A 27,834-nucleotide genomic window follows, 5' to 3' on the forward strand; every position below is an offset into this window, starting at 1 on the left:
CACCACAGAAGCAGCTTGGATCTTTCTTCCAAGAAAATTCAAATCAATTAAAGTACTGTAAATTAGACAAAGGTAAGTTCTATTTAACTTGAACCTTCTTAAGACAATTTTTGAAACTGACGCTAGTTTGGGTTTGCTGTGACAAAGATGTGGAGTCCTATATTATCTTATTCTTCACTAGTTTCTGAATATTTTTATAAATTATTCTATCACACAAGAAAAGTAGTGTGCAGATCAGTGAAAAACTCCTATTTTAATGCATTTTCGGTTGTACAATTTTGTACACTATGCAGTCTAAAACATACAATATTTTATAAAAGCATTCACATCCTCATATGTAGCTTCTTAATTTGGTTTAAATAAAAATAAAACAAAAACCCACACATACAAAATATAAATGCAAATTAATTTTAGGTAGTATCAGCTACACCAATAGTAAATACAGACATAATTAGAATATATAGAAAACTGCTAACATCTGAGTCAGGTTGGTAAGTACTGCAGCAGCATACTGGTCATCTGAATAGGACTGGGTGAGAAAATGAACTGAGTTATGCTTTCTGGCCTCTGAAAGCTATTTTGGTTCAACTTTGGCAGCAGCTGCTGCTATAAGGAAAGCTCTACAGAAGTAGTCTGAGAAAAGAAGATGAGAGAAACATTCAAAACCCAGCTGCTTTCAATGGCGTTTTTAATAGAAATCAAAGCTCATGATATGAAAATGATTGTAGGGAGGCTCAGTGGAAAGCTAGGGAATATGTCTTTACTATGAGAATAGCAGGTGCGTGGAACTGCCCATAAGTGAAAAGTGGGGCTAAAACAGAAGACTGCATAAATACAAACACACAGTAAAGACAGGTAGCTGTAAGGGCAGGAGATGAATGGAGACTCAGCAGGGTCTGCAATAACACCAGGCAAAGGTCCCTGCAGCAGATGCAGGTCAAGAGAACATGGAAAACTGCTCTCACAAGTCAGGCTTTTTCTACAGTGGTCCCTTTTATGCAATTCACTTTCCAGGGAGATATATGGGCAGAGACAAATTTGCTATTATAAAGAAAATAAATTAAAAACCTACCTCTTTATGGGTGCCCACCTGGAAAGATTAGGTTCTTACCTTTGCTAATCTTCTTTTTCATAAATTCACACTCTATTCCTGGACAAGTAGGTTATGCATCCCATATCGTGAGACTGCTTGTAGGAAGCCTCATTTACATAATTTTCAGCCCCTCCCTTCTTACCTCAGAACTGCACTCAGGTATTCAGTTCATGCAAAAGCAGACCATGATATCTCTAGAGGGCATAGACAAAAGGGAGGGGTAAGGGGACACTCCCAGACAAATAAGTCTAATCTGCTTATAACATGAAAAAGTCATAACAAACAATTGAAGCAGGTTAGTAAACAGTATAAACCTTATAGAAACAGTGCTATAAGGAAACATAGCCTGCACTAACAGAAAGGGTGCCACCGCTAGGGAACCCAAGGCAAAGTGCATAACATATTTGGATGGAACTCTTAGAAAGGCTGGCCAAAAACTAGTAAGTCCAGCTTACAAGGCAGTCAATTGGCAAATCAGCAACTCCTAGGGCAGGTTCCAGGAATAGAGCGTGGATTTACAAGCAAGAAGATTAGCAAAGGTAAGAACTTAATCTTTCGTTCTTGTACAATCCCGCTCTATTCCTGGGACATAACAGAGCAGTCCTGTAGAGTCGGGGTGGGACTGATGAGCTTGCTACCAAAATGGAGGAATCAAAAGCAGAAAAGACTAGCTCCTACTGGCTCGTTTATAGGAAAGCAACTGAAAACCTGAATGCAGTCCTGAGGTGGAAGGGCTGAAAAAATTATGTAAATGAGGCTTCCTACAAGCAGTCTAGAGACATGGAATGCATGACCCACTTGTCCAGGTATAGAGCAGGATTGTACAAGAAGAGATAATTGTAGAGGGTCAGGCTGTGGGTTTCTTATAAGGGAGTTATATAGGCATTTCACCAGATTAACTGTTTCAACGTTTTATTGTTATGAATGTTGCCATTCTAATAATTTGTAAACTGCTTTAAGTGATTTTTCAGGGATGTGATAGATCAATATTTTATAAATAAAATACATTTGTGTGTGTGGTGACAAAATCCTGCACCAGGGCTTGGAAGGGGTTTATTCTTCATTTAAGAAAAGGGAAATAAACTGAAAGCAGAAAATGTGTGTTTTGATATACAATATAAAGAGGAATCTTTGCAGTATGTGTGCGATTTTTTATATAACACACCAAATTCCTACCTGTATGTATAACATATTTAATTTTTTCACATGAGAAGTCTTACAGTTCTGTGCAATTGAGAATGCTTAGGGCTGCTGTGTCACATGGACCCTGTCCACTGGAGATATATCTTCCTCTTATTCCTCAGCGTTTTCTCAGGTTGACAGATGACCTTGGAATCAAAGAAGGATTTGATGCATATCCAGAAGACACTGTGCGAATAGTGTCTTGCCATTTTTTTAAAAAACCAAACCAAAAAAAAGCACTGCAGTGGTAATAGTGTCATTTCAGCATATCCAGATGGAGAAAAATAATCAAGAATGTTCCATTTTCCATAAGGCCTCAAGTTTTTTCAACAAAGTTGAGAAAAGCTCTTTTTAGACAGTGTTCAGCGCATAAGCAGGGTGTGCTTTGGCCCATCCACTCGTTCCAGCTTCTCAAAGTGCTTTCTGGCATTACGAATGTTGATTAGCGTTGCTGCAGAGGCTGGAAAAAGACCAACAAGATGAGCTATGTCTCTGGATATGGCCAGGTCCTACTCACTATGTGAAAGACAGTGCTCCCATGGTGCAGACAGAACTAAACTGGTCACAATGTCCTTACATTAATAAGAGATTAACAGTTTAGAAGCTCAGCAGCCAATGATTAGTGATGCCCAAATTTTTATCCAGTATGACCCCCCTCTTAACACTTAAAAATTCATGATTCCAGAAAATGATGAAAGCAAAATAGAAGACTTCTGCTTCCCACACCATGAAAACAGTGGTTGCAACAGTAACGGCAGTCAGCACAGGACCCCTTGTGTCAATTTGCATGCACAGACCCCTGGGTTTCCACTCTAAGAGGAAGCCCACACAGATAGAAGGGGCAGGACTACAAATATTCTCCGACTCATAAGCTCTGTGCTGACTGCCACTACTACACATAGGTCACAGTGGAAGTGCAGAGGGAAAGGGAGCATTTTTGTTATCCCATATGAGGATCCCACCCCACAGTTTGGGAAACACCGTGAAGGTATTCCTATCTTTTGTAAACATTCTGCCCTCTTTAAAAATAGCTAGATTACCAGAGGGGCTACAATTGGCATTAAAATATAAACCCAAACAACTTCAAACTTTCAAGCTGTAAGACTGTCAGCAAAGTACATTATAAAAGAACAAGATATATTTTTTTGACAATATGGATCAATCATTTACAAAATATGTCATCTGGGGTATACTGCATGAGATGCTTTATTGAGTGAAATGAAAGCATTTATGATCACCACCTTATACTTATAAGCCACTGTATAGTTTGTGCATCTCAAATGATCAGGCTCGTTGGTTAGAATTATATATTTTGTCTCCATAGCCAGATGGTGAAAAAAGCAGACATCTTAAATTGGCTAATATACTTGTCATATTTCAATTGTGTCAGAACTCGTTCCTGACCTTAATCAATCCATCTCGTTCAACACATAATTAAAACAAACTGAACAGATGGGGACAGAAATACTACCCCACCCTCAAAGGCTGAAGCAGTTTAGCTTTTGGTTATGTCTGAAAGATCCTATAGAGAGCTGGCGGACGAATGAGGATGGTGTCTTAAGCCCAAATAAAAAACAATGATGGATGGGAAAATGGGACAGTATCAATGCTTTTTTTTTCTGCAGAGGGAGGGGAATGCCATTCTTTATACATAAAATAGCCATACTGAGTCATATCAATGATCTATCTAGCCCAGTATCCTGTTTCCACAGTGGTCAATATGTGTCTCAAACACCCGGCAGGAACCCAAATAGCAATGAGGAATAAATTAGTTCAGACCATCAAATCTTATTTAGTGTAGTAACCCTCCTAGGAAACTTCCAGTGAGCTGTGCCCTGTACAAAAATCCATTATGCAGGGCATTCTTCCCCACTTCCACAAACACTGAACTTACATTTAGATAAGGAATATGCAAATTTGCCAGAGCAAGTGGTAAAAGCACTTAACATAGTTGGGCTTAAAAAAAACAAACCAAACGGTATGGACAAGTTCCTGGAGGACAAGTCCATAAACCTATTAAGAAAGACCTGGAGAACACCACTGCCTGTTCTTGGGATTAAGTAGCATAGGATCTTGCCTCTTTTTAGGACTCTGCCAGGTGCTTGTGACCTGGACTGGAAACAGGATGCTGGGTTAGACGGAACCTTAGTCTGACCCAGCATGACAACTTTTATGTTCTCATGCCATGTAGACCATTATATGTCGGGCTAACATGTCCACAATTTAATAACTGCACGTCCAGAGTGCCATGCCATCTACCTTCCTATCTAAGAAGGGGCGTTATCTACTATGGGGTGCCAGCAAACTTCCAGAGTTACAGCTCCCCACCACCTCAGATATACATAAACATCTCCACTCTCCTAAAAAAAAAGACAAATTGTGGGTTCTGTACTCTTACTCACACAAGCTGTGATATTAGCTAGTAAACATAAAATGATTTGGATAAAATGAAGTCACCATTGCCCAGTTTTGTCTACTTACTGACAATATGGTCAATACAATGATTTAGTGACACATTTTCCCACCATATAACTGAATGACTTTGTGCCACATTTCCCTCAGGCATTTTTTTCAGTAGTACAAAACATCTCCCATGTTCCCCTTTTAAAAATAACTGATCCTAACCAACAAAAGCTGGGCTTACTACATAACAGCTAGCTGTTCTGTTTATACTTACGAATAGAGGGGTCAGACATCACCACCATCACATAGGTGTTCGAGGTAAAGATGTCAATAAAAGCAGCAAAGTTGGAGTTCCTAACCTCCATGCTCTGGAAGGACGCCGCCAGTTTACTGCAGGGCAGAGAAGACAACAAAGCCACAATAAATCAGATACCACCACCTCAGCACTTATGTTAGCAAGGTCTGCTGGGGGATAATTTCTGAAATGCAGCAGCTAAGATCTAAATCAAGAGCATCTCTAAAACAAAACTCAGAATCTGGACCCACTATTGCTATAATACAAAATGGTACAGAAATACAATTACTGATGAAGGGTTCTGTATTTCCTTGGCAGGCTACAGACCTTCTGGGAGCAATCAATAGACAGGGCTGTCACCCCTGGAGGGTTATAACTTAAGTGATAAGATCATCTGTCAATTTAAAGCAACAATACTTAGGAAAGGAGAAAGGAATCTGCAGTTTATATAGACATGAAAAGAATTAGTATGGGGACTGTTCTTTGCACAAAGCAAATGACTGATTCAATTAAGATATGGAAAGCAACAAAAATGCTGATGAACACTGATGTATTGCATGTTATTAAAAACAAAAGAAGCCAAGTGAAAACATTTCACAATAGGAGCTCACCATAAATCAAGATTCTTTATTGCGAACCACTCAGGCCCCATCTACCCTAAGTGTGGCTCCCTCTTTCCCCAGTACACAACTTTTCTCCACCTTTTCCTTCAGACTTGCTGCTGGCATATCTCTCCAATAACAGTTATTCTGTTTAATATCTGTACAACCAATGGCATAGTGAGGAGGCGCCCAAAGTGGTGGCGTCCCCTTGCTCCTTCTGCGCCACCACCCAGCCCACACACACACACTTGCACCCTCCCTTCCCAGCAGTATAATGACAAATTTTTCTGTATTAGTGCACACTATTGTCAGCCTATCATTGCTAGCAGTCAGCATTTTCGGTTGGCCTAACCAATGTCAGCAAAGGCCTATGGGACATTATATCAATCTGACTCTGGAATGTTGATGCAGATAGACCCTAAATGCTCCTGCACAGAATTCACATACATTAAGCATCTAGCCAGACTGGATTGTTTATCAAGAAGCCAAAGACTAATCCCATCTACCATGCCTACAAGTATCACACCTTCCTTATCAATTAAACTAACCATTGTTTCAAACAGTTTACAAATTATAAACAGAAAGATACTGGGAAATACGATAGTTTCTATATTTAGAATAAGATTACAAGCTATAAAAGCCTCCTCTCTGCAACACTCTCTCTCTATCCCTGGAACCCGAAGCTTGGAATATCACCCCCCACCCTCCTTTCTCTCTCTCTCTTGCTCTCCCTGGAACATCTTGCTTCTCTGTCTCAACATCAACCCTTTCCTGTCTCTCTTTCCCTTGGATTTTTTCTTTCTCTGTTCTCTCTTATTCACAAGAGCACAGAAACAGTCTCTGTATTTGTAAAACTTATTCTTTAATTGTAATGCTTAATTGTAATCTTTATGAATCTTGCTTTTCTGTAATATTAAGTTTATTTCTCTGCACAATATATATATTCTTTATGCAAGTACTCTTAGTGGTCTTTGTCAGTGATTTTACTTCCTAATGAATCTTCTGCGAGGGTACTGAACCTGGGACCTGGCGGATTGTAAGGCCACCTCACATTACCCCTCCAAACCTTACAACTATTAAAAGGATTTATGGCATGAGAACTTACCAACACCTGTTTTGTAGACGGTAAGGGCTCACATAGTAGTCCTGCACTAACCAGTTAGTGTGTGGTAATGTAGTTGTGTTCATTAATACAGGAATGCCCACTCTCTGCCCCAACACGCCCCCGCCAAGAAAGAAATCACAGTGATTTGGCAGTTACTGCAGGCCACCTAAGTTCATCTCGAGGTATGACATTTTAAACTGTGATAAGCACACGGTAGCAATTATCACAGCTTAGTAAAGGGACCCCAAAGTGAGAAAAAGAAAGCAAACAGAACATGGTCTGACTCTGTTACGACTGGAGTAGCCTTCATTAGGCAATGAGCATTAAACAGTAATCTAGCCGCCATATTTTAAAGGAACTGTAGGTGAACAAAAGACTTTTCAGTACAGCCTATATACAGTACAACAGATTTCAATAATCCAAAGAAGACAGTATAAGTGTCTTCAAAATCACAAGACCAAAAGTGCACCATGCAATTCGAATTTACTGTCAACTACATGGTGCTGGAAGAAAACAGAATACCTGTTCCAAAATGGCACCACAAAATAAGCCTCTAGAGAAAGCATGGGGAAGATTAAAAAAGGAAGGGGGGAACCAGCTTGAAGTGAATGCAGTTGAGACAAGTTGGTGGAGGATAACAAGGGTGTCTACCGCTTTGTCTGATGATTATCTTAGATCTCACATTGAGGTATATTTGGTAAACTGGCCCCTGCTTAAAAAATAACAACAGATCTCTACTATAAACTATGGGGCTCATAATAATAATAATAAAAAAAAACATCTAAAAAGTGGCCTGATTGTCCAAGTACCCATAACCAAAGTTGGTTTCAGACGTATCTAAAACCAGCTTAGGCCTTTCCCCTGCCTCTAAACGCATAGAGCAAAAAAGGGCGTTTTTAGAGGAGGGGAAAGGGCAAGAGGTGGGCCAACCTAGACCTAGGTGTACAGCAGGTATAACCAAAAGTGTTAACAGGTTGCCTAGTCGGCACTTATACGTTTTGACTTAAAACAAGTCAAAACAGGTATAAGTGCCGAAAAAGGGGCTGCTGAGATGATGGCCCTCAGGCCTGCCATTTGATGGGGGGGTCTCGCGGGTCGGCAGCTGGGGGGGGGGGGTGTTCGGTGGGCCGATCAGGGGTTCGGGGGAGGGAAGGAAGGCCTGGGATCCCTCCTGCCCTTATCTTAGTGTTGGCGGGGGGGGGGGGTCACCTGGGCAGGAGGGGTGGGGCTCCCTCCTGCCCAAATCATTGTCGGGTGAGGCTGGGGGGGGTCGCCTGGGCAGGAGTGTTTGGGCTCCCTCCTGCTCGGATCATGGTCAGGCGGGGTGGGGGTTGCCTTGGCAGGAGGGCTTGATTTCCCACCTGCCCGTTTTCACAGGTTTAGCAACGATCGATGCTAACAGACCCGATTCACAAAACGGCCCATTGCATGTTTTTCCTCTTGATTGCCCATTTTCCGATCCGGCCATGCAAATTTAGTAAAACCCCATGCAAAATAGCCAAGCGATCGATTCACTTACATTTGCTTGGCTATTTTGCATCGGGTTTTACGATCCTAAAACCAGACTGCTGTAGACCTATGCCTGTTATCAACAGGTCTGCCTGTTGGGGGTTTATTTCAGGTTTGTTTTTTTTTAATGGCACAGGTTGCTTCTCCTGTCACTACTGTGAGGGCTCTGCGCATGTCTCAATCACTCATTGAGCGACTGAGTCGGTGGTTTTGCATGCAAATGATTTGCACCTCTGTGCAATCATGAGCATGCAAACTTAATAGTGAATCAACTGTTGCTGGAAAATCGGCCAACAACTAAGTCGCTATTGTTAGTGAATCTAGCCCTAAGCAAAGGAGAAAAGAATGCCTCCAACTATGTAAAATAACCACAAGTGAGATCAATGAGAAAATTACATTAGAAGAACATGCATAAGCAGAACTCCAAAAAGAACACTTCAGTACAGTCTTCACAAGCCTAAGTCATTATAAAAAAATTCAGTTGAAGAGCAACAAGGAGCCTAGCGGGCAAAACTCATTGCTTGAACTCAGGAAAATTCTAACATAAGAACCAGCAGGGTTATATTATGAAAGCCAAAAAAACTCATTTGGTTAGTTTTGACGCTTGTGGATTAATAAAAACTCTGTAATAACATATGGAAGGGGAGCTACCGCTGAGTTTTGTTTAAGAACCTTACAGAAGATGACAAGGCCTGAAACCAGTACCAGTATAGGTGGTGTAAACCAGCAAATTAGCAGATTCTAGACTTCACCATATTGACTCAGTGCCTGGCCTCAAGAAGAAAATGTTAGCACATGAATGAAATGGGAAATCCAAAAGATTGAAGGATGCTAAAGTCATGGCTAGTAGCGCTGGTTCTCAGTGATGAACTGCAATTAAACAGGGTCTTCAATGTGCGCGCTGGTGACCTACAGGAAGGTACAGAGAACTGTGTAGTTATAATAATCAAGAATAGGGGATAATATAGATCTGGAGAAGAGGATATTCAGCAAGACTTCAGACAAAATGGGAAGAAAGATGAGAGAGATTTATAAGAGTGTTAGGCATAACTCTGTAGAGCATTAAAGACAAACAATGGAGCATTTCAGATCCAAGATGGTGTCTTGCTGAGAGGCTGGAGAGGTCGGCTTTTTCTGGAGCTTTGTTGTGGTGAACGCATCGGTTTTCTTGCCAGGAAAATGGGCAAGAGAAAGGGAACGGCTAAGTCCGAGCCCCGGCAGTTAGCCAAATATCACCGATGAAACAAACTGCCTCGGAGGATTACAGAATGCCGAATGGACCCCCGTTGGTTGTCTCTTCTGAGCAAGCACATTAAGTGCAAAATGTACGTGTGAGTTGCGCTAGCGGCAACGGGATCTTGTTAAATCCTGAGAACAGAATGGCTTCCCTGCAGCCTGGAAGGAGTCTACTGGATAAAGAATATCAGCGTGGAAGCTGGAACTCAAGCTTCTCTATCGCAGTCTGGGAACCTCTCTCCGATAAAGCTTTCCCCCCCCCCCCACAGCGAGTTGTGCCAATGAGAGTATCCACTCCACAGACTTTGGATCCAGCTCAAATTGTGAGTGGGGCATGTGGGGGGAAACACACTTCTGAAAGTTCTGCAGGTGTGAAAAATAAGAAGCCAGCCATTATAACCTTAGAGATACTATGGGAGGCTATACAGGACTTGAATTCCTCTTTTTTAAGAAGAGAGGATAAAAATGGAGGGTGAAATGAAAAATGTTTCCAAACAAATTGCTTCTCAGTCCTAAGGCTTAGTTCAGCAATTGGAGAAAGTAACAACTTTGAAGTAGAAGTTGAGGAGGTATAGAATTTGGGAGTAGCTTTGGTGAAATTTAAGACCTTAACCCAATGAAAGATTAAATATTTGGAAAATTAGTTAAGGAATAATTTGAGATTTTTAAATTTTCCCAAGTCCCCTTTGAAATCAGCAGTGGACTTGGTGAGACGATATCTGAAGGAGGTCCGTAAGATACTGGTTGAAGCACTTCCACTGATTGTGAAAGCTCTGTTTCCATCTGGGAAAGAAAAGGGAGGTGCTGGGACCTCGGGGAGACCAGATTTGATGGTGAACTTAACTGACTTTCTGGAATCACCTCTCAAAATAGTTACCCAGAGACCGACTCTAATTGTAACATTTACTTTGGAGCTGGATTACAATAAAGTTTTGCGTTTGTATTTCTGCAATATCAATCAGCAGTTTAAGGGTTCGAATATTCAGATTTTTCCTGATTTATCTAGAAACAACACACAAAAGAAGTGCCAGTCATTCTTGGCTTACAGACCAAGAGTGATTGCTTTGGAGGCCAATTTTGTATTGAAATTTCCTTGTGAGTTTAACTTTTTTTGACCCTAAACAACTTTTGGATTTTCTTGTAGCTTAACAGGAGATTAAGGTGTCTGTATGACTTTCCAATGAGGAGGGAATGTTATCTTGGGCTGAGATAATGATGTGGGGAAGCCGCCAGAGTATGATGGGGTTTTTTTCCCTTTACTGATTATTTCTATGTATCTTGGATCCTATTTCTGACAAATTGTGGATGGTCTTAAGATTTTATTTCTTCCCGATATTTTGATTTCTTTTTCTTATATTACTGAAATGTCATTATCATGGATATATTGAAGTGATTGTAAATTTGAAATGTTAGAAAAATAAAATTTAAAGAAACAGTGCTGAAAAAAAAAAATTCAGCCCATAGTCACTAGTCCCTATAAGAGCCACTGATTTAAGAGTGTACAAAGGAGGGTCGAGGAATGAGCAAAGACTGCAAATAGATGGCTCAAAGAAATCCCAGGTTGGTTTTCCAACAATTGGGCATTCTCTGGGTTCTGAACCCCAGCTCTAAATATGGACTCTCTGGAATATCTCAAGCCAACTAGATTCAAATAAAAATTTATATTTTCAAAGCAAATGCAGCTCATGGCAGACCAAGGAAGCTGCACAAGCTGAAGTAAAAAAAACAAACCAAAAACCCACAAACTTCCCCTAGTGTAATTGAGTACATAGGATTCTAATTAAAGAAGGATAGATATATCCTGATATCCCAAGAGACTTGTTAGGGGAATGGAAATGGAGGGGGGAGGGAGAGGAGACACATGGCAGAGTGTAGGGGAACAAAAGGAAACAGTGGGGACTTGGGCCTTGGTGATGTGTGAAGCAAAATGGCTAAGTTGCCTCAGGTGCAGCTATTGGGATTATCAACATGTTGCCGACAGCATGGGGATGGGGCAGAAGTGGAAAAAGGCCATCAGCTTCTTCTAGACTGTGCAGTGTCACATTAAGAACCTGATTTTTAAGCTCTCTTCTCCCACAGACAAAGATTGGGAAAAGTCTTTGTAACTTAGGTTTAAAGTAGATCTGGGAAGGGGAGATGGGTATTGTGAGATGTCACAGTGGCTGGCTCCTAAATGCAAAAAATATTTGATGAGGCCTCCCCTATGCTATCCTTACCTGCAGCTCAGCTTGAATTGTTTAATTATGTTGCTGATTTTCTCAAATCTGTGGATGTCACGCTGTTCTTTGCACTGATAATGAGAAATAACCTGTAAAAAAAAAGGTAAGCCACAATTAGCAGACAGATAAGTACCAGAGAGGGATTCCCCTGTCTCAGCACTCCTGTCCCTGGCATTCTATAGCCATCACTGAACATCAGACAATTTAAAACTGATTCTGATTTATAACACAAAGAACCCTCCTCCCACTTCTAACAAGGCATCTAAGGGGCATTTGATGAAACACCAATCAAGACTCAAGAAGCCTGCTCAAACAGCAGAGGGAAAGGAAAGTTTTCTCTCTGGATATACAGTGCAGACAGTAAAGGAAGGTTGGAGGTAGCTCAATAGACAAAATCATTCTGTTAATAACACCCCATAGATGTTCACACAGGCAAAATAAGTTCTTGTCAGAAATCAGTCAAAGAATGACTAATTTCCTAATTTTATTTGAAAGCACCTTGGCTGGCCCAGTCACTTACAGTAGATGAGAGCTACACACTACCATGCTAATAATCCCTGAATTGATTCTCCAAACTTAGGATTTCTGAAGATTGTGGCCAAACCAGACCACCATGCAGTAACCTGTAGATCTCAAGGAATACATCTAGTCCTTGTTTCTCACTCTGAGAGTAAGTAGAGGGTTTCCATAACTCCACTTAACTATTAGCTGATTAAGGACTTTTCTTCCCAGAATTCATACAAACCCTTCCAAATCTAGCTATGCTAGATACCATGTTTCCCTAAAAATAAGACCAGGTCTTATATTAATTTTTGCTGCAAAACACACGTTAGGGCTTATTTTCAGAGGATGTCTTATTTTTTTTCATGTATCCACAATCATCTCTCCCTTCCTCTCCCCAACCCCAATTCTTCCTCTTTCCTTTCTTGTCCCCCTCTCCATGAGCAGCATCTCTGCCATGCAGGCCATGAGATCATCCAGGCCCTTTACAAATAGCATCTGACCTTTAAAAGGTAGCCGACAGTGGCTTTACAGGAGGGGAGCAACCTAAGCCCTTGCCAAGTCAGGTTTTCCCAAATGAATATGCATGAGATCTATTTGCATACAATGGAAGGAGTGCAAGCAAACAGATCTTTTGCAAATTCATTAGAGAAATCCTAAAAACATGTCTGGTTTGTGGCCCTTGAGGATCCATATTGGACACCCTGCTTTAGATGCAGAGTCACCAGCCCATTGGTGAATCCAGATCTTTCTGCAAACCAAGATAGAGAAGGCCGAGACCTTATTCATCATCCAAAACATGTTGTAGAGAGCGTCTGCCACAAAATTCACCCTCAATAAGAGAAACTGAGGGTAGGCTTACTCCTCTTCTGCAGGGGCCTGATGCAGGAGAGTATGATGGGTGCAGGCCATGAATGAGGCTGTTGCCACTGCTTTCAGCCCCAATGCCAACACTTCAACTGTCTTTTGAGTGCCAAGTTTAGTCTGCGGTCCTGTGCATCCTTGAGAACCATACTACACTTGTTGGGAAGGGAACTGTGGTGGGTGTCTTGCGCTACCAAGGAATCCACCTTTTGCAAAACAAAAAGTGCCTGAAATTCCTGAGCCAGCGGATACAATTTAGCCATAGTCTGCGCCACCCGCAGGAGATCCTCTGGGAAATCCCACTGCTCCATCAACATCATGGTGATGTCCATATGAGAGGGGATAGTCCAGACTGATAATGGAAAAACAGTTTGTTCAACTTCTGATTCACGATAAACTGGCTGTAAACAAACCACAGCAGATTATCTTAAAACCAAGACCTCAAACATCCAAGACACTACTAGAACATATTTTGTGTCCTTACTGGGGTGAAGTGTTCATCATCGGTCTCGTGTAACAATTATTATTTTAGTGCAGGCAAAACCCAAATACACTAATGTGGTGCTATAATTAATATTAAGAAGAGCACTTAGCTTGTGGCCCGATGGCTACCCAGCTGTTTCACTGGCAAGTTTCCTCAGGGGCTGATGCTCTTCAAAATTACATTGAATCACTCTTTATGTCTTTTAAAAGTCCCATATTTACGGGGGCTCTCCTTGAACCATTCAGATCAAAATCTGTACCTGGGGCAATGGAGGGTTAGAAACATAGAAACATAGAAATTGACGGCAGAAAAGGGCCATAGCCCATCGAGTCTGCCCATACCAATGACCCACTCCCTGATTCTTACTCCCCTATAGATCCCACATGAATATCCCATTTTCTCTTAAAATCTGACATGCTGTTGGCCTCAATCACCTGCTGAGGCAGCTCGTTCCAATGATCGACCACCCTTTCGGTGAAGAAGTACTTCCTAGCATCACCTTGAAATTTCCCTCCCCTGATTTTCAGCGTGTGTCCTCTGGTTACCGAGGGCCCTGTAAGACTGAAGATATCATCTTTCATCTCTATACGCCCCGTGATATACTTAAAGGTCTCAATCATGTCCCCCCTCTCTCTTCGCTCCTCCAGTGAGTACATCCGCAGTTTTTTTAGTCTTTCTTCATACGTGAGATCCCTGAGCCCCAAGACCATCCTGGTAGCCATTCGCTGAACCGACTCAACTCTCAACACAGCTTTCCAGTAGTGTGGTCTCCAGAATTGAACACAATACTCGAGATGAGGTCTCACCATGGATCTGTACAGTGGCATTATGACTTCAGGTTTTCTGCTGACAAAACCCCTACGGATGCAGCCCATCATTTGTCTTGCCTTGGACGAAGCCTTCTCCACATGATTGGCAGCCTTCATATCATTGCTAATGATCACTCCTAAATCACTTTCCACCGTGGTCCTGGACAAGGTTTCACCATTTAGTGTGTAAGTTCTGTGTGGATTTTTTTTGCCTAGGTGCATTACTTTACATTTTTTAGCATTGAAGCCTAACTGCCAAGTTGATGACCACTGTTCCAGCTGCCGTAGGTCCTGCGTCATAAAGTGAAGCACACTGCTTTTGTCTACTATGTTGCATAGTTTGGCGTCGTCGGCAAACAGTGATACTTTTCCTCTAAGCCCTTGGGTCAAATCTCCTATGAATAAATTGGTGGTGGGATTCAAAACCCCTGCTTTATATCCCAAGACTAGATGTTTTGTAATCACAAATGAGATCTGAGTCACAAGGACCTGTAGTAGGAACCGAATCCAGTTCCCCAGATTCTTAGGCCACTGCACTAACCACTAGGCTACTCCCTTGTAACAGAAGACTGGAGGGGGCTGGGAAATGGTGTATCTTTTCTAAAAATCATGTCAGTTACAAGCATCTTCAGACCTAGTTATATAGAAAATGAGGGCGATTTCTAATGTTCACAGTGCAAACCATGCCAGATATGGATGCACACAAGTCATTTCTGAGCACTAGGCAGGCAGATATTCTGGTAAATTCAGATTCTCACATCCCAAATATTTCAAAGAATTTTAAAGAAAAAGAAAAATCTAACACTTTTGGAACCTAACCAGTGCCATAGTTAACAGATTAACATAAAAACAATTATAACAATATTCTCACCAAAAAGGTAGCTCTCTCAAATAGGAGCACTTCATCTGCCTCTATTATCTGTGCAAAATTCCTCAGGTTCGTCTCCAGCTGCTGGACATTGGGAATCAGTTGATAGACGATACTCGACCAAGCCTGTGGGTATAACAGTTATCCAGTTTAAGCAATACATCTGTTACCACATTATTTTCTCAACTGCATGAATGTAATCTCTAATCCAAATATCAAACATTCCTATCAAATGCTCAGGCTAATTTCACATTGTGGAACTGTATGATGCTGTGTGAATGCATTGTGCACTATTAAAAGACAGATATTTTCTTTCAAAAAGTTTGGCTAGGATATTTAGCATGTTTAATGTTCTCTGACAAAGGAGATAAAGCAACAAGGGATAAATGGTCTAACAGGATGTGCTGTTATGAATTTTGAATCCCATGAATTCAGAAGTTCTAGCCCACGGACAGTTTTGCTACAGGTGACATGTACAGTTTCTGAGTTTTATACTGGAAGTTCCCGGCCAGCCAGGTAGCGACTGGCTGGCCCGGAACTTCCTCTCCAACGTCAGAATTGATGTCGGGGAAAGCTGGCTTGCCTGGCACTTCTGTAGTCGCTGTTGTGGCGTTGGGGAACGGGGAGAACGCAAAGGCAACGTGAGTCTTATCGCAGAGCCCAGGATGAGTTCAGTGATCGACTCGTGTTGCGTTTGCGATCGACCTTTTGCCCACCCCTGCTCTAGACTATACATATTCAGGTCTTCTAATCTCTTCTTGTACGTCTTTTGGCGCAAGCCCCATACCATTTTCGTCGCTTTTATATGGACTGCTTCAAGTTTTTTTACATCATTAGCCAGATAAGGCCTCCAAAATTGAACACAGTACTCCAGGTGAGGGGCCTGTACTGGGGCACCTCCTTTTTTCTACTGGTTATGCCTCTTTCTATACAGTGCAGCATCCTTCTGGTTACAGCCACCGCTTTGTCACACTGTTTTGTTCCCTTCAGATCCTCAGACACTACAAAGCACCAGTATAGCACAAAGGGAGAAATTTATTTGAGACTCAAGATGGCCACATTTCGGAAGACTTCTGCATCAGGATATAATGTCCACATTCAGTAGGGGAATTAATTCCTACAAAGCAACAAATGACCTAAGCCTCGAAAAGAATAAATTAACCTTTAATGCAGAATGGGCATTTTAAGCTGTTATTCTGTGCCAGCTTTACATGCAGTTGAACCAAATATATTCAGCAATTTGCACTAAAGATTCATGTTTTCTATTAGAGACTAAGGTCATTTGTTGTTGTTTGGAAATTCATTCCCTTTACTGAATAGTAGATATTATACCCCTGATGCAGGATTCTGCTCAAATGAAGTTTATCGGATCTGTCCAGTTTTCTTCTGTGCGCCATACTAGTATTTTGCTTATCTCTGGAATTCTGCTGCTGCCCCTGGTGTCCCTACACGAGCTCATCACTTTGATCACAAAGTCTATAATAATACTTCTTACTTTTCCTGTCTGGAGCAGGAAATAGCCAAGACTATTCTGTTATAGTCTGTCATTCTCTTGTCTGCTAACCCGTTTAACATTATTTGGGCCTTGGCTTTCAGCAACTCCTTGATCTCAGGCAGAAAGCACAGTTACTTACCGTAACAGGTGTTATCCAGGGACAGCAGGCAGATATTCTTGACTGATGGGTGACGGCACCGACAGAGCCCCGGTACGGACAATTTTAGAGTGATTGCACTCTAAGAACTTGGAAAGTTCTAGCAGGCCGCACCGCGCACGCGCGAGTGCCTTCCCGCCCGACGGAGGCGCGCGGTCCCCAGTTAGGATAAGCCAGCTAAGAAGCCAACCTGGGGAGGAGAGTGGGACGCAAGAATATCTGCCTGCTGTCCCTGGATAACACCTGTTACGGTAAGTAACTGTGCTTTATCCCAGGACAAGCAGGCAGCATATTCTTGACTGATGGGTGACCTCCAAGCTAACAAAAAGAGGGATGGAGGGAAGATTGGCCATTAGGAAAACAAATTTTGCAAAACAGATTGGCCGAAGTGTCCATCCCGTCTGGAGAAAGCATCCAGACAATAGTGAGATGTAAAAGTATGAACTGAGGACCAAGTAGCAGCCTTGCAGATTTCCTCAATAGGAGTGGAACGGAGGAAAGCTACAGATGCTGTCATAGCTCGAACTCTATGGGCCGTGACAGAACCTTCCAGTGTCAGTCCGGTCTGAGCATAACAGAATGAAATGCACGCTGCAAGCCAATTTGACAACGTACGTTTAGAAACAGGATGTCCCAATTTATTCGGATCAAAGGACAGAAAGAGTTGGGGAGTTGATCTGTGGGGCTTAGTACGCTCTAAATAGTAAGCTAGAGCCTGCTTACAGTCCAAAGTATGCAGAGCCTGTTCTCCAGAATGAGAGTGAGGTTTCGGAAAGAAGACAGGCAGAACAATGGATTGGTTGAGATGGAATTCAGAGACAACCTTAGGGAGAAACTTTGGATGCGTACGCAGAACCACCTTGTCATGATGAAAGACTGTAAAAGGTGGATCAGCAACTAGTGCATGTAGCTCACTGACCCTCCTGGCAGAGGTAAGAGCAATAAGGAAAAGTACCTTCCAAGTGAGAAACTTGAAAGGAGCGGTAGCCAAAGGTTCAAAAGGAGGCTTCATTAAGGCGGAAAGAACCACATTGAGATCCCAGATTACAGGAGGGGCTTTGAGAGGTGGTTTCACATTGAAAAGACCCCGCATGAATCTGGACACCAAGGGATGAGCCGAGAGAAGTTTACCATGAACTGGCTCATGAAAAGCAGCAATAGCACTGAGGTGGACTCTGATGGAAGTAGACTTGAGGCCAGAGTCAGACAAAGAAAGAAGATAATCTAATAAGGTTTCCACTGCAAGGGAAGTGGGATCATGATGATGAAGAAGACACCAGGAAGAAAACCGTGTCCACTTCTGGTGGTAACATTGCAGAGTGGCCGGTTTCCTGGAGGCATCCAGAATGGAATGAACGGGCTGAGACAAAAGAGTATCATGAGAAGTCAACCCGAGAGAAACCAAGCTGTCAGGTGCAGAGACGGAAGGTTGGGATGCAGAAGGGTCTTCTGATGTTGCGTAAGCAGAGAAGGAAACAGTGGAAGAAGAAAAGGCTCCCTGGAACTGAGTTGAAGTAGAAGGGAGAACCAATGTTGTCTGGGCCACCGTGGAGCAATCAGAATCATGGTGGCTCGTTCCCTCTTGAGCTTGAACAAGGTTCGTAACATGAGAGGCAAAGGAGGGAAAGCGTACAGGAACAGATTGGACCAATCGAGGAGAAATGCATCCGCTGCTAGACGGTGAGGAGAGTAGAGTCTGGAGCAGAATAGGGGCAGCTGGTGATTGTGAGGAGCTGCAAAGAGGTCTATCTGAGGAGTGCCCCACTGAGCGAAGATGGACTGTAGAGTTACAGGATCGAGTGTCCACTCGTGAGGTTGGAGAATTCTGCTGAGCTTGTCCGCTAAGGAATTCTGTTCTCCCTGAATGTAGATAGCTTTCAGGAATAGTTGGTGATCTGTGGCCCAAGCCCAAATCTTCTGGGCTTCCTGGCACAAGAGGCGAGATCCTGTCCCACCCTGCTTGTTGATGTAGTACATTGTAACTTGATTGTCTGTGCACAGCAGGAGGACCTGAGGAAAGAGAAGATGTTGGAAGGCCTTGAGGGCATAAAACATCGCTCTGAGTTCCAGGAAATTGATGTGATGTTTCATTTCCTGGGCTGTCCAAAGTCCTTGAGTTTGGAATTCGTTCAAATGAGCTCCCCAGGCATAAGGGGAGGCATCGGTGGTGATGACAAGCTGATGAGGAGGTAGGTGAAACAGAAGACCTCTGGAGAGATTTGAGGATATCAACCACCATTGTAGAGACTGACGAAGAGATGATGTCACAGATATGTGTCGTGAGCAAGGATCCGTCGCTTGGGACCACTGGGTAGCTAGGGTCCATTGAGGAGTGCGCAGGTGAAGACGTGCGAGGGGTGTGACATGAACTGTGGAGGCCATGTGACCCAAGAGTATCATCATTTGCTTGGCAGAGATGGAACGTTGTGGAAGCACCTGCTGACATAGAGATTGAAGAGTTTGAAGACGGTTGGACAGCAGGAATGCTCTCATGAGGACTGTGTCCAGCACCGCTCCAATGAATTGAAGTCTCTGAGTGGGGATGAGATGAGATTTGGGTAGATTAATCTCGAACCCCAGAAGCTGTAGAAACAGGATGGTTTGGTTGGTGGCCAGGAGCACTGTTTGAGATGAATTGGCCTTGATTAACCAATCGTCCAGATAAGGAAAGACTTGAAGGTGGTGAGAGCGTAGAAAGGCAGCCACCACAATCAGACATTTGGTGAACACTCTTGGAGAGGAGGCAAGACCGAAGGGCAGCACCTTGTATTGGTAATGACAATGATTGATCATGAAGCGGAGGTACTGTCTGGAGGCCAGATTGACCGGAATGTGAGTGTATGCCTCTTTGAGATCGAGGGAGCATAGCCAGTCGCTTTGATGGAGAAGAGGATAAAGAGTTGCCAGAGAAAGCATCTTGAATTTCTCTTTGACCAAGCATTTGTTGAGATCGCGAAGATCTAGGATGGGTCTGAGATCCCCTGTTTTTTTGGGGACCAGAAAATAACGGGAGTAAGTTCAAGTTCAAGTTTATTTGGATTTGATTAATCGCTTTATCTTATTTCAAAGCGATGTACAAAGTAAAATTACAAATTAAAATAATACAGATTAAGAATGTGGACAAAACAGACAAAACTTATTTAACATTACTAGAAACAATTATGGTAAAGGAGGGAATGAAGTTACATTTTCATAAAAAGAGGGGTAAAACATTTAGGGAAAGTACATAAGGCTGGGGGGAAAACCTATTCTTGAAGTTATTTAATCGTGAAATTATTGTTGACTTATAAAGGCATCAATAAATAAAAAAGATTTCAGATTACTTTTAAATTTTTCTAGGTTAGATTCTTGTCTTAGATAGTAAGGTAATGAATTCCAGGTTTGTGGTGCGGTAACAGAGAAAATGTATTGACGTCGTGTATTTATAATTTTAAGAGATGGAATTGTTAACAGATGTTGATCAGTTGATCTGAGAGTCCTATTCGTTATGTATGGGATTAGAAGATTATAGATAAAGGCTGGAGTTTTAAAAGATAAAGATTTGAAAGTAAGTAGGCTAAGTTTATAGATGATTCTATGAGCAACGGGAAGCCAATGAGCTTCCTTAAGGAGTGGAGTTACGTGATCAAATTTTTTTGCTTTGAAGATAAGCTTAACGGCAGTGTTTTGTATTATCTGTAAGCGTTTAATTTCCTTTTGGGCTATGCCTTTGAACAAAGCGTTACAGTAATCTATCTTTGAGATAATGAGTGAGTGGATGAGAATGTTAAGGGAATTGTTATTGAGGAACTGTGCTACAGATCGAATTTGGCGTAGCCTAAAAAAAGATGATGTTATAACATAGCTAATATGGTTATGAAAGGAAAGTTTATGGTCAAAGATAACTCCTAATATTTTAATATTAATTACCTCTTGAAGTGGATGATCTTTGATAGTAATCGGGAATTTGAGTTTAGGATTGTCTTTCCAAGGAAACAGTAGTACATTGGATTTATTAATATTTAGGGCGAATCCCTGCCCCTTCTGATCTAGAGGAACTTCCTCTATGGCGTTCAGGAGGAGGAGGGATTGAACCTCCTGAAGAAGGAGAGAAGACTGAGAGGTGTTCAAAGCAGACTCTCTTGGCAGACTTTGTGCAGGACGTGTCTGAAAGTTGAGAGAGTAGCCGTGGCGGATGATGTTGAGGACCCACTGATCCGATGTGATGTTCTCCCAACGGCTGGTGTAACAAGAAAGACGTCCTCCTATGGGTCGAGGGAGATAGGCAGATGGTGGAATACTGGCTATGCTTTGGAGAACCACGTCAAAAGGGTTGGGTAGACTTTTGTGGTGGAGGAGGCTTCACCTGTTGCTGCTGGGCTGGCCTAGGTGGTTGTCGCTGTTGTTGGCGCTGATGTCTAGGCTGTTGAGTAGCCGGTGGCAAGGGACGGGCAGCATAGCGGCGCTGGTAGGCAGATTGTTGGCGAAAAGGCCGAGCAGGTGGAGTCTTTTTCTTAGTCTTCAGGAGAGTATCCCACCGAGTCTCATGGGCAGACAGCTTTTGTGTAGTGGAATCCATGGACTCTCCGAAGAGCTCATCACCCAAGCAGGGAGCATTTGCTAGGCGGTCCTGATGATTTACATCGAGCTCTGAGACTCTGAGCCATGCCAACCGACGCATGGCAACAGACATAGCCGTGGCCCTAGAAGTCAATTCAAAAGTGTCATAAATTGACCTAACTAGGAATTTCCGTAACTGGAGAAGAGAGGAAGAACAGGCATGAAAAGCAGATTTCTTGTGGTCAGGGAGGTACTTTTCAAAAGCAGCCATGTTTTGAATGAGGTGCTTTAAATAAAATGAAAAATGGAAAGCGTAGTTCCCTGACCTATTGGCTAACATGGCATTCTGATATAAACGTTTGCCAAATTTGTCCATGGCTTTTCCTTCTCTTCCAGGAGGGACTGAGGCATATACACTAGCTCCCGCTGATTTCTTAAGTGTGGATTCTACCAAAAGAGACTCATGTGGGAGCTGAGGTTTGTCAAAACCAGGGATAGGAATAACCTTGTATAAGGAGTCCAATTTACGAGGAGCTCCTGGTACAGTTAGGGGAGTCTCTAAATTTTTATAGAAAGTCTCTCGTAAGATGTCATGGAGAGGAAGTTTGAGAAATTCCCTTGGAGGCTGGTCAAAGTCCAGAGCATCAAGGAATGCTTTGGATTTCTTCGACTCAGCTTCCAAGGGAATAGAAAGAGATTCACACATCTCTTTTAAGAAAGAAGTAAAAGATGTGGAATCATGTTTAGAAGAGGGATCAGCAACAAGTTGATCCTCTTCATCAGAGGAACACTCACCCTCAGATAGAAAGGGCTCTTCAGAATCACCCCACAAATCAGGGTCTCGAATCTGAGAGCCACGGTCTCGAGACTCCGGAGTGGAGGGTTCCAGGTGTCGGGTTTTGCGCGCCGACTTACCCGACCTCATAGATACGGTACCAGGAGATGTGACCTGCTGCGTTGGTACCGAGGTCTGCACCTGGTGTTGAGCTCTCGGTTCCGGTGCTAAGATTGGCATCGAAGTCGAGGAAGCAGTGTGACCTGGTACCGACAAAGTGGATGCCGATAAAAGAGGGCGCTCCACTGTCGGTACCGGTGGCTCAGACCGGACTGGAAGGCTCGGTGTCAAAAGTGCGGGAAGGAGTTGTTGCAACTGCTCCTTAAGTTGCACTTGCAGGACAGCAGCAATCCGCTCGTCCAGCGAAGGCACCGGTATCGCCTTTTTCTTCTGCGGTACCTGTGGTGCCGCTCTACGCTCCGAGGATAAGGACCCCGATGTCGAGGGGCTCACCTCAATAGGAGCGGAGCGCTTCCGTGGACGCCTCGAGGTCGGCAGGATTGGACTCGCTGCTACTGAGACCGGAGGACGCTCCAACGGGGAAGGCTTCTTAGCCGGCTTACCTGCAGGGTGCGACGCCGGCGCGGTATCGCACGGTGTCGATGAAGTAGGTGCCAACTGAGATGGGGCCGATGTCGGTGCCGGTGCTGCGGAATCAGACATCTTGGCGCCAAATAACAACCGCTGTTGGATCTGGCGATTTTTTAGAGTTCTCTTCTTTAAAGTCGCACAGCGGGTGCAGGTGGACGCTCGATGGTCAGGACCAAGACACTGCAGACACCAGTTGTGCGGGTCTGTCAGTGAAATTGGTCGAGCGCACCGCTGGCACTTTTTAAACCCGGGTTGAGGGGGCATGAAAGTGAAAACGGCTTCTGCCAAATCGAAGGCCGAGGCCTCGATGATGGCAACAGGCCCCGCCGGGGCGAAGCGAAAGAAAAGAAAAGAAATAAAGAAAACTTTATTTCCAAAAAGGGTTTACTCGAGCGGGAAGGGCGATTACAAAAAACTCTTTTAACGGCCGTTGAAAGAAACGCGTCTTCTTAGCTCTGCGGAAACTAAGAAACTGGGAACCGCGTGCCTCCGTTGGGCGGGAAGGCACTTGCACGTGTGTGGTGCGGCCTGCTAGAACTTTCCAAGTTCTTAGAGTGCAATCACTCTAAAATTGTCCGTACCGGGGCTCCGTCGGTGCCGTCACCCATCAGTCAAGAATATGCTGCCTGCTTGTCCTGGGATAAACAAAAGTACTCGATAGTCGATCCTTTCCTCTGCATATGAGCCCATTAGATGTGTTGATAGTCCAGTAACTATCACACACAAGGGAAGTCATCATTATTACTCAAAAGGCAAAAGGAAAGTCAATGGACTTGTGCAATGTCAGAATCAATAAGAATCAAAATAAGGAGACCAGGACTGAGAATATAATACTGCTATTCCTCACTTCTTTCTTTTAAGAGATACCAAGAACATGAAGATTGCCACCAGCTGTAGCAGTATTCTAGAATAGCATTAATCACTGGCAGGGCAGATCACAGAATGCACACCTTGTACAAGGTTTCATCCCAGATAGATGTCCGGAAACATGCACAATCCAACGGGCGAGACAAACGCCTCAAATCTTCCTCCCGTTCTTTAAAGATCTGGAAGGGGAAAAAAGGAAACAATATTATTTTTACCTTATAATGCTATAATCCAGTGAAATATTCTCCATCTTGTTCAAATGCACTGGGCCTCACTTCAGCTTGTATGGCCCATTATCCGCCATGAAGACCTTCCCTCTAGCTTGTGTTATGAACAAGGCAGGATTGGTCCTCCTTTTCATAATAGGACGTACATGTTCAAGATCCTTTATCCAAAATTCTAAAAACTGAAAAGCTCCAAAAAGTGAAATCTTTTTTGCTACATTACTAATTTGTTAAAAAAAAGCTTACTTTTAGCATCAAAAGTGAAACCTGGCCCCAAAGTCACTTTAAAAAGACTTCACTCTATGCTGATAGTGGTTCATTTTTTTTCATCTTACCTCACACTGGTATACCTCTGAGGTGTTGCAGGTGGCCAGTGATTCATATTTGTTCCTGCTGAGGCCCCACATGCTTCTCTCTGTCACATCCAGCCAAAAAGGAAAGAGGAAGTGATGCCAGCAAGGCAGGAGGCAGCAGAGAGAAGCCTGCAGAGCTGCAGCAGACAATGACTATGAATCGCTACAGCATCTGGTGACACCATTCCAAAAACCAAAAAAGTCTAAGATCCGAAATGTCTCTGGTCCTGAGCATTTTGGATAAAAGATCGTGAACCTGTATTATGAAGCTTCCATAATTAGGGACCCTGCATGATTCTGACTGCATAGAGAAATTGGAAAAGAAGGAAACAAAATGCTGCTTGTCAACTCCTCAAGTTTCAAGTTAATTTGGTCTTGATATATCGCTTTTAAATGCAAAGTGTTTACAATTATACAGAAATAAAAAATATTTTTAAAATATAAAAATGGCTGGAAGGTAATGCACAGCAGGAGGGGAAGGATAGGACTTTTTGTGGGCAAAAAAGGAAGAATATCTGCAGGTGAGGGGGGAACCAAAGTCTTCTGCTAGTAGCTGCTAGCCTGCCTTGTGAGCCTCTGGATTACACATCTGAAAGCCTTGAAGCCCCCATAGCTTCTTCTAGAGTAATGCATGCACAAAATCAGAGTCTCAGCATATTACATATATGGAAAGATAATGATGGCCTTATGCAGCAGGTATATTCACCTGATATATCAATTGTCAAAATTGTGAAAAGAAGGTGGGCCTGACCACTTACAATTTGTCAAATTACAGTGTCTGATATTCTCAGGTGACCAGTTTCCAGTAAACTCAGATGACATTTGGGCATAATGACTACTGAAATAAATCTTTTTTTTTTTTTTTATAAAATGCTTCCAGAGCACAGCTTTCTTCCCAAAGCTAACACTTTCAAATCAGCAACCTGTCAAAGCCACTCATGAAACAGAAGTAACATTTAAAGGACATTATTTGGAAAATAACTAACCTGAGCTCACAGAAAAGGAGAACAAGTTAAAATATCTCAGAAAGGTCCTCTTTAGCTCTAAAGTCTGACTACAGGTTCATTTTTCCAGGGCAGGAGTTCCTAAATTGAGGGCCAAAGTGCTCATTTTTCTAGCCTATCACACTTTTTCTGCCAACATCTGAATTTAACATGCAGAGGAAATTTTATTTTTTTGTATGAATAGAAGCTGTTAAGGTAGCAAAGTTGATAGGGTTCCCAGGCTGCATACACTGAAGAAAACAAATTGCTCAACCCTGTTCAGTCAATTACACTGGGAAACCCCATTTTCACCCCCTCTTAGCCTGTTTGGTTGCTTGAAATGTCTTATGTGGCCTCTCTTGAACCTCTGGGGTCCTATTCCAGAAGATCCAACTTTATGTTAACACTAAAATAGAGCAGGATTTTATGCTGCATTTCTGCCTGTCTCCTCCATCATACCTTGTTTTACCCAATATTAGGTCAAATACGAGGATGGTTTGAAAAGTTTGGTAAAAAAGCAAGTTAAATAACGTAGTCTCCATCGAGGGATATACACTTAGTACAGCAAGTTTCCAGTTTATTCGTAGGCTATTTTTCCTACGATATTAAAAAATCTGGAAACTCGCTGGACTACTACTACTACTAGGCGTATGCAGCGCTGTACATTTTAACATACAGTAGACAGTCCCTGCTCAGAAGAGCTTACAATCTAATTTAGACAGGACATTTCAGGGTTGGGGAGGTTATAGTGGGTATAGGTATTTGACAGCAGCAGGGTTGGGGAGATTATAGTGAATATAGGTATCTGATAGCAGTGAGGAATTTAAGAGTTGAAAGCAGTTTCAAAAAAGTGGCCTTTAGCTTGGATTTGAACACTGCCAGGGATGGAGCACGACATGGGGGGGAGACTAAGTTGTTTAACTTGCTTTTTTACCAAACTTTTCATACCACTCTCGTAGAATCAGCAGTGGCCCTTCTCTCCCTTACCAAGTCCCGCTGATCTTCCTGGACCAAATCCATCTTGTGCACCAGGCAAAAGATTTTGGCATCAGGGGAGTTCTGCAGTATTGCTTCCAAACATGACTGGTAATAATGCATGTCCTTCTCCAGTTCGCGGCTCTCTACGTCAAACACATAGATTAGCACCTCCACATTGCGGAAGATATTATCCCGCTGGCTGGTGAAATAGTTCTCCATGAACATATCCTGCCTAAGTGAGGAAGAAAAGACAGGGAAAGCAATATTAGATCAATTCTTTATCCAATATCTCTGCAGTGTTAAAAGCAGAACAACAACAACACTCTACACTTAGGTGGAGAACCATGCAAACATCACTTGAGTGGATTTATGTGACAGCGTCCAAAGAAGACAATGAAATATAATTCTACACAGATAACTACGACCCTTGAAAGGCTGTATGCATGGATAGAAACCTAACTGGGTCACTGGAAAAAAAATATCATGGAGCCTCTGGTTATGAGGTACTGCAGAAAAACCTCTACTGCACCATACATAAGAATATGAGTTGCCATACTGGGACAGACCAAAGGTCCATCAAGCCCAGTATCCTGTTTCCAGGTCTCAAGTACCAAAAAAAGTCACTGCATGAAAAATGTTCATAAATAATATTTTTCAAAGATGTTTCCACAAATATCAATTCTTAACTAATAGAACTCTGCTCAGAGACATGAAGGCAATATGTTACGCCTCACCAACCAATCATTGCAGTGTTCATTTTTTCTCCAGTAAGATATTATCTTTAACTGTTATGTGCTAGCTACAATAGCTATGCTTAGCTGCTTATACAAGTATAGAGTTGAAAAGCAAATTATTCAAACTTAGCTTTAAAGCAGTAGCAGGTTCCGACGTGCCACGTTTCAGTCCTTCGTCAGGGAACCAACAAACAATTACAGTTAAACTGGAGGTGAAAGCTCATGTGAAATACAGTTAGCTAATATCATCTCAGCGTGGGTTCTCCTTAAAGTGCAAATATTATTTATGAACATTTTTCATGCAGTGACTTTTTTGGTATACAACTAACTTTATTTAGTCACTCAACAGTAACACTGCACTTGTTCAGAGTGAAATGAATTCTAGGAAGAATGATTTGTAAAACAGTTGACCTTCTCTTTAACTACTGCTGAAACCAAAATGCAGTGAAGATGTTTGAATGCCACTGGGGTTTCTGAGTCTAAGAATAAAAACTTTAAATATATATATATATTTTTAAAATGCTATAAATACTACCTACCCACCACAGTCCCACAGATTCAAAACCAGATTTCCCAGAAAGCGTACATGGGAATGCTCCACATCAACTAGAAAAGAAGAGGAAAACAATGCAATGCAATTGTGATTTTTTTTAAAACAGATTTTAAGCATTGTATAAGGAGTGCAATTCTGAAAGACAAGTCAATGGTGCTCTTCAAGGACTGAACAGACCTCATCCTTAAGAGGAACTTTTCATTATGGAGTAGAAGTCTCATTCACTGGTGGTTTGTTGAGTATAGATCATGGTAAACAGTCTAAATTAACATCGGGACTACTTTTGTAAAGAATTTGTATGAGAGACATCTTAAGAGACCCCTGAAGCAGGCTAAGAGCTGAAACACTGGCAGTG

The 27,834-nt window shown here is 42.5% G+C and overlaps 1 protein-coding gene across 3 annotated transcripts in view; it reads right to left on the minus strand.

Moving 5' to 3' along the window:
- Positions 1 to 234: 234 nt before the first annotated feature.
- LOC117361414 (ras-related GTP-binding protein A) overlaps positions 235 to 27,834 on the minus strand; it is a 29,177-nt gene continuing 1,577 nt past the window's right edge. For all 3 annotated transcript variants that reach the window (XM_033946712.1, XM_033946713.1, XM_033946714.1), the window contains exons 4-10: positions 27,466 to 27,532; positions 26,202 to 26,424; positions 23,738 to 23,833; positions 15,174 to 15,296; positions 11,642 to 11,733; positions 4,953 to 5,068; positions 235 to 2,735 (exon numbers count right to left, since the gene is read on the minus strand). In XM_033946712.1, coding sequence (XP_033802603.1) covers positions 2,638 to 2,735; positions 4,953 to 5,068; positions 11,642 to 11,733; positions 15,174 to 15,296; positions 23,738 to 23,833; positions 26,202 to 26,424; positions 27,466 to 27,532 — 815 coding nt within the window. In that variant the 3' untranslated portion in view covers positions 235 to 2,637. The remainder of the gene's footprint in view (positions 2,736 to 4,952; positions 5,069 to 11,641; positions 11,734 to 15,173; positions 15,297 to 23,737; positions 23,834 to 26,201; positions 26,425 to 27,465; positions 27,533 to 27,834) is intronic.

This window comes from Geotrypetes seraphini, chromosome 5, assembly GCF_902459505.1.
Source record: "Geotrypetes seraphini chromosome 5, aGeoSer1.1, whole genome shotgun sequence".
In the NCBI taxonomy this organism is placed as follows: Eukaryota; Metazoa; Chordata; class Amphibia; order Gymnophiona; family Dermophiidae; genus Geotrypetes; species Geotrypetes seraphini.